The sequence below is a fragment of the Nicotiana tabacum genome, chromosome 22, assembly GCF_000715075.1.
Source record: "Nicotiana tabacum cultivar K326 chromosome 22, ASM71507v2, whole genome shotgun sequence".
Taxonomy (NCBI): domain Eukaryota; kingdom Viridiplantae; phylum Streptophyta; class Magnoliopsida; order Solanales; family Solanaceae; genus Nicotiana; species Nicotiana tabacum.
This window is the reverse complement of record NC_134101.1, coordinates 129,895,166-129,906,115: the sequence shown is the minus strand read 5'-3', so window position 1 is coordinate 129,906,115 and position 10,950 is coordinate 129,895,166. Positions and strand designations below refer to the sequence as shown.

At 35.8% G+C, this 10,950-nt stretch overlaps 1 protein-coding gene across 1 annotated transcript; it reads left to right on the top strand.

Moving 5' to 3' along the window:
- The first annotated feature begins 714 nt into the window (after nt 1-714).
- Nucleotides 715-10,617, top strand: LOC107791766 (crossover junction endonuclease MUS81). The gene is made up of 15 exons (XM_016613902.2): nt 715-1,139; nt 1,353-1,453; nt 2,009-2,087; nt 2,169-2,255; nt 2,364-2,486; nt 3,685-3,946; nt 5,413-5,545; nt 5,698-5,831; nt 5,980-6,119; nt 7,090-7,147; nt 7,692-7,850; nt 8,740-8,819; nt 8,917-9,148; nt 9,572-9,658; nt 10,198-10,617. The coding sequence occupies exons 1-15, from the start codon at nt 946-948 to the stop codon at nt 10,300-10,302; spliced, it is 1,974 nt and encodes a 657-aa protein (XP_016469388.1). The 5' UTR covers nt 715-945; the 3' UTR covers nt 10,303-10,617.
- Nucleotides 10,618-10,950: the final 333 nt, after the last annotated feature.

The following is a 10,950-nucleotide window of genomic DNA, read 5'->3' as shown; positions in this document are numbered from 1 at the left end:
AGGACAATTTAGAACTGCAATTAAAGAAAGAAATTAAACCCAAATCCTAATTAAAGGCCAACAAGAAACGATCACGAGGTTTTCATCTTAGGGACATTGTGAAGGAGCATAACCAAAATCATTCATCAACGTAAGAGATTTGAAGAGTAAACAATAAAGGGGCAAAATAATTTCAGAAGAAACAAGATATGGAAAAAAAAATTCAAAGGAACCCAGCTGAAAAAAGAAGAAGAAGAAAGCCTAGTAATAATAATAATATAAAGAAAATAAGGAGAAAACAAAAAATTTAATTTTTTAAAAGGGGGCAAATTAGCAACACATGGTCAGATTGGGCCATTTTGATTGCTTTTTTCAGTACTCACACGTATATTTCACGTCATGAATACAGTCGAATAGATTCGAATACAAAAATCAATCTAGCTGTAATTTCCTGTTTTACGTCTAGAAATGCTACTGTATTCATGAATACAATAACTTAAATACACCGAATACACTCTAAAAAACCTGAAAGTATAGCTATAGGAAATAATATAGTAAATGGTAGCTACAACTAGTTAATAACCACTAAAACATAGTGCTTTCTCAAAGTTTCTCCTTTTATTTTGGTCCAAAATACATATATATTTATATAATCAAGAAAATATTCAATTATACCTAAAAAAAATCTTTTACTCTCACATTAAATTATGCTACAATATTTAATTAAGAATGACTTAGTCACATTAAACATTTTTATCTAAAATTTAGTATTTTGGGGCGGCGAAAGTAAATTGGTCGACCGGAGGGAGTAACTCTTAAAGTAAATTTAGGGATTGAAATCGAAAGTCAATCCGATGTTATTCTTCTCTGTAAAACCCTAACCATTAATCTGGAATAAGAAACTTCTTCAAAAGCTTGGGAAGAAACATTAGGAAGGACCAAAAACCCTAGATTTAACTAGCAAACATGGAGTATGAAAAGAAAGTGGTATGTCCGGAGAACGAAGAGTTGGCAGCATATATGTGGAATAAGAAGCAAGAAATGGCTCAAAACCCTAAAGGGATATCGGATAATATCTTAAAGACTCTTCACAAAGCCTATACCAATCTCTGCAATTCCAAGACCCCTATTAAGACTCTCAAAGAGTTTTCTGAGATCAAGTGAGTAGAATCTTTAAGTTAACATTTAAGGTTTTAGCACTTAACTCACTATATTTTTGAAGTTAGGTTCAGAAGTTAAAATTTATTGAAGTTTAGTGGTTTTTCACATATACATTTATGCTCGTGTCAAAAATACTGGTTCCATTGAACCCGTAAAATCTATGCTACTTGGCTTTCAATTGGAATAACTATTTGACTTACTTTCAATTATAGGGGTGTTGGAAAATGGATTTTGAGGCACATGAAAGGGTTTTTTGAAGCTGATGATCGTGGTGCTTCATCATCCGAGGAGAGCCATCACTCCAGTGAGAAAGGTAAATCTTGAATTACTTTTTTGTATCTAGTTTTTATTCTCTGCTTGTATCATTGTCTGATCACTGCACTACTTAAAGCAAAAAGGTGGAGTCTTTGTAGTACTAGTGGATTGTATAAAGGTGGAGTCCTTGTAGTGCTAGTGGACTAATGGAGTATATCTTGACAGAATTAGGCTTATGTTCCTTTTGTCTTCTCAAATGCTTTTGCTTGTTTGGGTAGCTGATTTATTGATAACATGAATTTTTTCAGTACACTGATTGACCACAGATGCAGCTTATGAACTCAACAATTAAGTTAACGGCCAACTTAGCTTACATTTGTAATGCTCGATAACTAGACCCATTGATAATTGGACTAATTGATCGACTATCCGGGTGGTTTTCAGAAATAAGAACATCAATAATTGAGTAAAGCATAACAATACAAACCTTTGTGTACGTGGATTTGAGTGGTATTTAGTTAATTATTTTTTTTATCCATCTTTTTTATATTCTGATGGAGGATATGGATGTTGGATCAATTGGAAGTTGCTAAATTCTTTCCCATATCTCCAGGGAAGAGAAATAAGGGAACAAAGCGTTACATGCCTCAAAAGAATTCTGTGGCCTATGCCTTACTGATCACACTGTACAGGTGAATGGCTAATTCAATGCAGTCTGCTATGCTTCGTTCTAGTAAATTGTTGTTTCAGCTATGAAGATGTCATGATTCTAGGTGTACAACAAACGGTGAAAAATTTATGCATAAGCAGGAGCTTATCGATGCTACTGAAGCTAGTGGTCTTTCTCGTGCACCTGTTGGGTATGGCTGTCGCTGCTTAACCTGGTTTAGTATTCAATTTAATGTTCTCCCAGCAATTGTACTAAGTGAATTTTGACTCTTTCGTCCATGATGTGTGCCATGCATTAGACCTGAGAAAGGAAAAGGAAAAGCTGGACAATTTGGCTCGCCAAGGGACTGGTACAGCGGATGGAGCTGCATGGGGAAGTTAATAGACAAAGGACTTGTTGCTAAGTCTAGCTGCCCTGCAAAGTATGCTTGCCATGTCTTTTATTTATGCTCTTTCTCCAGTTAACTGATATTCGTACATTTCAAATAAATTTGGCCATTTCATTTCCTGCTAGATAGTTTTATGTGCATGTTAGGGAAATGTCAGCTTGCTTTTAAGATATGAAAGTTAAAAAGAACATATGGATTATCTCCCTCAGTTTCTGTTGCACATAATCCCTTTGACTTTTAAGGAATCCTCCTCAAAGTTATGAGCTAAAGTATACTGGTTTGCTAACGTGAGAAAACACCCCTATTTTCATTTTATCTTCCCAAATCCTTGTTCTTTTTTTGGCCTTCAATTTCCATTTTTCATTTTTCTGTCTTCTTCTTGCTGTTCCTGGCCAAGCCAATGAAATACAAAGCGCGGTAGTTGGATGAAACTTGTTATATTATTATTGTTGTTATTATTTACGTTCTTTTTCAACTGGCTTTATCATGCTAATTGGCCCAAGGCGGGTTACTTCTGAGATAAAAAGGCTGAGAACTATATCTAGGCTTATTATAAGTGTGTCAGATACCTCTTGTTAGTTTGGACAGAAAAACTAATTGTTCCACTTTTACTCCACCACTTTGAGGAGGTTATATCTATATCTATATCTATATGCCGCATACTCCAAATTCGAGGGGCTAATCCGTACTTAACCGTTCCAACATTACCTGACTAGTGACTAGTATTCTAGGCGTCAGTAACTTGCATATGGAAGGTGGTTTTTCATTGAACGGTGGATATGACTGATTAAATGTCAATCGATATAACTGTTATCCTTTTGACTTGAATCTGTATATTTATGGGAAGCTGATTTTGCCATTCTTCATATATATATATATGTATTCTTCATTTGAACTCCATTATCAATTGTTAAAGTGTTTTCTTCATTTTCTAACATAGGGGCTTTTCTTGGTTATAGGGGTGGGGATGAATGTCATTCTTAATGGTGTGTCAGTTTCAGGATTCATTAAAACGAGATATATCGAGATCTACCCTGCTAACTATGTAGATATATAAAGGAACTACTTTGCAGCCATCTGACAGGAACCACTATCTTATAAGCAGAGTAAATGATATTGTGCTTGAGTTGCTATGCAAGTGAATGAATCTTACTTTGCATGCTTAACCAGTTTCTTTTCCCGATCTTTAGACTTAAGTAATAAACCAGGCATCCTTTGTCAATAAGTGCAGATATATGCTCACTGAAGAAGGCAAAGAGATTGCACGGGAATGTCTTTTGAGGTCAGGAATTGTTGATTCCAAAGAAATATCGGCATCTTTGACAGGATTTTCAGATTTGGATCAAAATGACAAGCTAGATAAATCTTTGTCAACTATTAACTTATCAAGTACAGAAGTTCGAAATACTACTTCAGTGAGAAAAAGGCCAGTGCCATCATCTCAATCGACTGGCAAAAAGAAAATGAACATTCCATCTGAATCTCTTGACAGGGTACTTTTTCTGTTTTAGATGTGCTACTTTGTATTCACGATTCTTAACTTGATAACAGCAGTGTGTAGTTTAATACCTCTTGTTAAATGTTAGCAATAATTCTCTTCCCTCAGAGCCTCACTTGTCATTTTTACTGCTGCCCTAATTGACGTGGAAAGCTTCAGAAAGTGCAAAGTTGTACTAATATTGGTATTCAATTGCCTATGCTGGCAGATTGCTTTCTGACTTGTTTGATCATCAATGGACCAGTGATCATGGATGCCCTGATTGCTTACTCTCTCATAAATTTTAAAAGAAATATCTAACTGGCATTAAATAATAGAGTACTATGATTGAGCTTTGAATACGTTCCAAGACTATGCACCAAAACATTGAACTGTTCTTAATGGAATGGAACTTCAGCTTTGATGAGGGTCATGTTTATGGAGAATTACTGCTTCCTGTTATCGTGAGCAGAACTTCACTACAGAAAAGAGAAGGGGCATACCCCTTAATAGCTCATTTTCTGAGACTGCATACTCAAAAGGCTCAAATAAAGACCGACCCACCCGCTTCTGAAAAAAATGCCCCATCTCAAATACCTTATGATGCCTTGAGTCCCTAGATTTTCTTACATCTAGGTGTCTTGTTTAGCAGTAACCTGGACCTATTGCTTTCATCAATTTTCAAGATAAACATAAATATGTAAGCATCAAACCACTCTATTTAGTGCTTGCTAGTTGCCAAATCTGGTGCATATGCTATGTGATTTTTATGTTCTAAGGTGATGGCTGCAGCATCATTGCCACTACCATATTGGATGAGGTGAAGCAATTCCTGTATCCTGCTACTTTAGAGTCTATTTGTGGCTATTGTTTGCTGCAGAAGCAGACGTGCTTGCAGTAAAAGTTGTTTTTTAGCATTTATCATCCAGAGATCTTTTTTTTTTCCACTCAGGAATTTACTTTCGAATTCATTAAAGCATTCAAGCCTTATCATATTTTCACCGCATAGTTATGTCCTTCCACCTGATCAAGTCTTGACTTGTCGATGTCTTTAGTACTGACTTTTCTCGTTGAAACCGGAAAATGACTAAACATAAGTTAATTTCTGAGATCTTAGTAAGATTCACCCAAATTTCTGTAGCATATTTATCACACAAGTTAATTTCTCATGCTCGATTATCAGTTTTTTTGGGGTTTTTTGGGTGGGGGAGGTGGGGGTGTTTGAAAGACAAAGGCTTTGTATTTATCAGCATGCAGTCGGTGATATGACTTCTCTAGCTGCTGTTCTATTATCCACAACTATATGTTTTCCGGAACTTTTTTAATTCCATAAAAAGTAGTTCCTTGAGTTCTACTTTAAGATGCTTCAAAGCTGTTCCATTTTCTTCTTTTAAGATTCTTTTTGAAGTAATTCTGGCATTTGTTAAACTTATCAATTACCAATTTATGCTTCTTTTTGTTCTGTGCATCTGATTCTTGTAGTTTGTTCGAATGGGCTTCTCCAAGGAACAAGTAATTCGGGCTTACTCTGAAGTGTTAGAAACATCACAGAGCAAAGATATATCATTAATCTGGCCGTCTGTTCTGTGTCGCCTTCGCGAAGATCAAGTTTATGGTTTGTTTTCTGACTCCTTTTAAATAGTTTCATGTAGATATATAGTTCGTACGAAGATTTAAGAATTCACAGTTTGGCTTGTTAGAGGTGCTGATTGAAACAGTTGAAATTAAGCATTCTTTTGCATGACTTTAGTGACTGTCGATGGCCAGGTCAAGTTGGTACTTGTGGAATTGATGATAGACTATCCGAGACTACTTGCAATGGAATAGTAAATAGTGCAAAGCCTTCTCGTCTTGCTGATTTTGCAGATTGTTCGAATACTTTGAGAGCTTGTTCATCCAATGTAAGTTCAAAATTGACTTGCTACAGGGCAGTACGAGCTTTTTAATCTGAGTTCCTGACACATTGAGATGTTTTTCTGTAGACTGACAGTGACGCATGGAAGCATTAAGTTCTCTGTTTCTAATATCTTTGCTCTATTGTGTGTTCAGCTAGTTGATGAGCAATTACCATGTCTGGAAACTAGATCCAATCTCTTGGTGGCGCCACCATTGGCCTATGGAGAGCAATTTGAAGATGTTTATGAAGTAGTTTTGGTATTAGATGATCGGGAACAGTTTACTTCTCGAGGGTAAGCAAGCGCTCTGTTCATTTCTGAAAATAATTTTAGTTAGTTAAGTACCAGTATTACTTTGACACCCAAGGGTGTGGCCCAGTGGTCAATCAAAGCTTCAGACCTTGGAGACCAAGGTTTAAACCTCAGCTAGCCGATGGAATAGTCGAAGTACATGCAAGATGACCCCACATCGCCATTATTTAAAAAAGATATCAGTATTATTCTGATGGTTTGTCCATTATCCAAACTCACTACTACAATCTATTTCTGTTTCTCATCGATAAGCATGCTGTAACTTAGACCACAAATGTTGTGATATAAAGTAAGTTCACAAACTTGAAACTCCAGCTCGTATTTCTACAGAAGCCATGTGTGCCACTTCTCCTATTAGTTTAAAAGTCTTATATATCTGCATTTAACTCTGCATCAGCGCACTTTGACATGCCGTATTCGACTCTCCCTATCACAAAATTCTGTAAACAAAGATTGTACCTTAGTAAAGCTGTTTTCAACTTGCTGCTAATTTGGGAAATGAGCTAACAACATTGCAACCTTGCTGTCAGTAAGGAAGTAGAAAAATGAATATCAATATTTACTGAATATCTTTTTATGATCAAGTACTGTATTTTCTGAATATTAAAATAATAATTTTATATTAATACTATAGGGCAATTTGTTTGCTCAGAGAAATCAAAGATTGATTTGTCCTCTGACTGTTGGTTATTCCATATTTCCTTGAATTTTTGGAGATTTAGGAAGTGACAATGCCGATATAGGAATGTCTAGAAGTTGGTGCTATTTTCATCTGCTATGGCTAATTAAAAATAGGGTCTGACAGCATTATTATCAAATGTGCAGTCATTGAGCTCCCCTTTTTATTACATAGCAAAGCGCCCCCCCCTCCCCCCGGGGTCCCGCGTGGCAAAATGATGTTTAATTGGCTTTCTTGTGAAACTCATTGAATCTGTGTCGTTGTATTTACCAGGTCGCGTTCCAGGAAGATAATTGAAAACATCAGCACACAATTTAAAATTGAAATAGAGGTGAATATCTGGAATCGTTCCCTTTAAGTTTCTCTTTTCTTGTGCTTTCATCTATTAACTGAGATAGGAACAATTATATGAAATAAGTATTTGTCAAATACTCTTTGTCAGTTTTCATTTACTTGAAGATTCTCCTTGTATCCATGCTTGTTTTTGGAAGTGGTAGAGGCTGGTAGCCTGGTACTTTATAATTGGAGAAAGGACTGCTGGCAATTTCTTCTTTTCTTAGTTTTCAGTAGTTATATTTCTAGCAATTTCAATTTATCAAATTAAAAAAAAAAAGGAAAAGGATTTCTAGCAACTTTATCCATGTTTGAATCAAATACTTAGTCCTTCTAAAGGGTATTAGCACTGTAGTTGTGATGCTTATTGTCTCAACAAGGCTTAGGGTCTCATAGCATCTACAGGTGGCTATCTCAAGTATCCAACGGCCATGCAGAATGTTCAAGCACTAAGAAGCATATGGCAAAGTTGTTGAAACTACTGCCTCCCAATAAATTCCACCGCAGCTGATAGATGTAAGATTATTTTGGCACTTCCATAGGTTAGGCGCTTGCCTGTTGGTGATGCAATCTGGATAGCTCGTAACAAAGTTATTGGCACTGAATACGTTCTTGACTTTATTGTGGAGAGGAAGAATGTTGAAGATTTGCAAAGTTCAATCAGGGATAACAGATATAGAGATCAGAAGCTGCGGATTTTGGTATTTTCTTATCTCTTTTCTTTTGGTGCTTTTTGAGTACTTCTATATGCTGTGCTTTCTATATACTTGTGTGTATTTGACTTTTGTCTTTTTGTAACTTCTAGCTTTTAATTATTTTTCTTTGTCCTCAGCCTTCCATAACAATGATATATTGACATAGCCCGATGATCTGTATGAGTATGTATATCGCTGTCCAAAAGCAAAAGTGCAGTTTAATCTGCTCGACAGACCGGCATGATGTTTTGTAATTGAAATTGTCTGACTTATCAACAATAAAGGAAAAAAAGAGAGAAAGAAAGTAAAAGTGTCGTTTAATCTCTTGCAGGTAATGGTAAACACTAAATTGAGTAACTAGTTTTACCTATTTAAAGAAAAAGATAACTAGTTTTATTTTATCACACAGAGAGAGCAGGCAATTATATCCTTGTCTTATCTGTACTTGCATTTTCGTTATAGACTGACTTTTGCTCAGTGAGTTAGACAATTTGATATCCAATAGTATTGAAAATGATTTTTGAGATTGAGTCATTTTTGTCAGCATTGTTAAGGACTAGTGAATAAAAAACGTCATTTCTTTGTCAGCTTAGACTTTTAGGTGAAACTCAATATGCAACCAGATCGCAGAAAGTTCTTGAGTTTGAGTCTAACTCACATCTATCATAGAAAGGATTTCCTCATGGTTGGCTGATGGAAAAAAAAAAAGAAGAATCTGACCCGGCACAAGGGGGCATGTGAAAAACATTCTTAAGTAAATAAAAAAGTGTCCTCTGTCTAACCATTTAAGCTTTTAGATGAGGCGGTTCCCAAAATTCAAGAGATTTAGTGAATTAATATGCTATAATTGAATAATTTTTGAAATAATATGGATTTTCGGTTGATTTATGAAAAGAGGTGTGGACTCAAGAAGATGATGTATGTCGTTGAAGGAGATCCAAATTCTTGTACTGCTGCCGATAGCATCAAAACAGCGTAAGTTGTTTTTTGGATCCACCAATGATGTCTTTTTCTGCTTTTCTTTTTTACTTTATTTGTTATTTCTATTTCTGATTTCCAATGATTGCATTAGTTGTTTCACAACCGAGATCTTGGAGGGCTTTGATGTGCTAAGAACAAGTGGTTTGGGAGAGACATTGAGAAAGTATGGCTGTCTTACTCAAGCAATCAATCAGTACTACAAATGCATGGATAACAAGCGGTCCAATACCAGGCTGTGCCCCCGCTTTAATGAGTTTATTAGGAAGTGTGAAGATCTCGATAAAATGACAGTTAGCGATGTGTTTGCCACCCAACTCATGCAGGTAGGAATTTTCACGTCAAAATTGGAATATTTTAAGTTCCCTTGTAAATAAAGATACGAGTTTTAAAATCTTCGGTTGTTAGAATTTGCTGTTTGGTGACAATCATGAATTTTATGTACTTCTAGGGCTCTGTTGCTAAACTTTGTTTAATTGATTCATATCCCGGAAGGTTGTTTTCTAGGGGACGGCTGGGTAGGAAATAGAGCAAGGTTTGTTGATGATGTTTCTAAGGGGCTGGGTGTTGTGAAACGAGAGAAGAGATTTGCATATACGTTTACATATCCTTGTACTTTAGTGGGTCACCTAAGCATATTTGGTGTTTCCATGTAAAAACACCTCCACCAAGTTAGGGAAATGGTGTATTTATTAGCCATGAATTCAATCAATTAGCTCAATTTAATGGAGTGATTACAATGCATGCAGGTCCCACAAGTGACAGAGGAAGTTGCTATTGCTGTTCTTGATATGTATCCAACACTTTCATCTCTTGCGCGTGCTTACTCGTTGCTTGTGAGTTGCTGCCAGTGCTTTCTGTTTGACCCCTGTATTTGAGTAGAAAGATAAGAATATCCTTTGTTTTAGAACAAAGTCCCACATTTTTTGGCTTAGGAGGAAAAAGGATTAAAAGTAGCAGAGAATATTAGAGTACTTCATCCATTTAGAGTATTTCACACGATTGGGCTAATTCATGCAAAAGCCTTATTCTCGACCAAAGATGTTTGGACATGCCTCAAGATTATTCATTCTAAAGAGATTCTAGCATTGCATGCTGAAGTAAAGGCATCAAATGGGCAGTAACATTGGGTTGAGCAGCCTTTAAAATCCTTTATCTCAGATATCTGTGAAACTTATACTTAAATTTAGCAACGAATTCGTTAGAGGCTAATCTGCACCTTAGTAATCCTTACATTATGTAGTGTATTAAGATTGCCTGGATCTTCTGAATTAGTAGTCTTTCTCTTTGCAAAGTCTCAAACTAGTCGTTCTCATTAAAGATCATCCAAGAAATATTTCTTATTTTGGGCGATCCTAATATGGCTTTTTTGAAGGATGGTGATGTTCGTGCGCAAGAGGAAATGCTCAAGGAGCAGAGCAACAACTTAGTCAATGCAACTGCTAGCAAAAAGATTTTCGAGCTGATTTGGAGCAGTTGATGGCATTTTACAAGATTAGTAGATGCCGGGATAGCAGAAAGAATACATGGCAGGGTTTCTAGTATTGTGTATATTTTTTTTGGTCTGTTGTTTGCGTATATATACGAAAGCCTGATATTCTAGCTGATACATTGTATACAGATAGCTACTTCCAATTTTGGTTAGATCTGTGATAGCAGTGACTTGCTGGGATCACTGCTTTATTGATGCGGTTAAATCAACTAGTCCTGAATATCAAGGCTTTTCTTGTTCTGTTGCGTTCTTTTTTAGAGTTTTTCTTATTATATATCAGTTTTTTCCATTTCTTCAGAGCCATTGCAGTTTGCAACTAAAGCCCTTGCTTCATGCAACTCTTTTATACTTCGGTTGCTGCATTTTATAACAGACGGATTACTAATTCTACTAGCTTTAGTAGTAAAGTTTTAAGATTATAAATTATCTAGCATAATATTGTTTTTAATTTAATTATGTACTTGGTAATCTGACACATTTCTGTCAACATGAGGAGATCAAATGCTAAAATGAATAAAGCTTACTACAAATTGCTTAATAAGAAAATGCCATAGTTGGGTAGAACCACAAACTCTTCGATGCCATTAAGCTATGAAGTACATTGAAAGGAAAAAAGAACAAAAGAATCGGGCATTA

Bases quoted from the DNA above. Each gene is read 5' to 3' on its own strand.
- LOC107791766 (XM_016613902.2), top strand. From the start codon at position 946: ATGGAGTATGAAAAGAAAGTGGTATGTCCGGAGAACGAAGAGTTGGCA. The intron at 2,487-3,684 runs GTATGCTTGCCA...CAATAAGTGCAG, and splicing joins AAGTCTAGCTGCCCTGCAAA to ATATATGCTCACTGAAGAAG. The intron at 6,120-7,089 runs GTAAGCAAGCGC...TGTATTTACCAG, and splicing joins GAACAGTTTACTTCTCGAGG to GTCGCGTTCCAGGAAGATAA.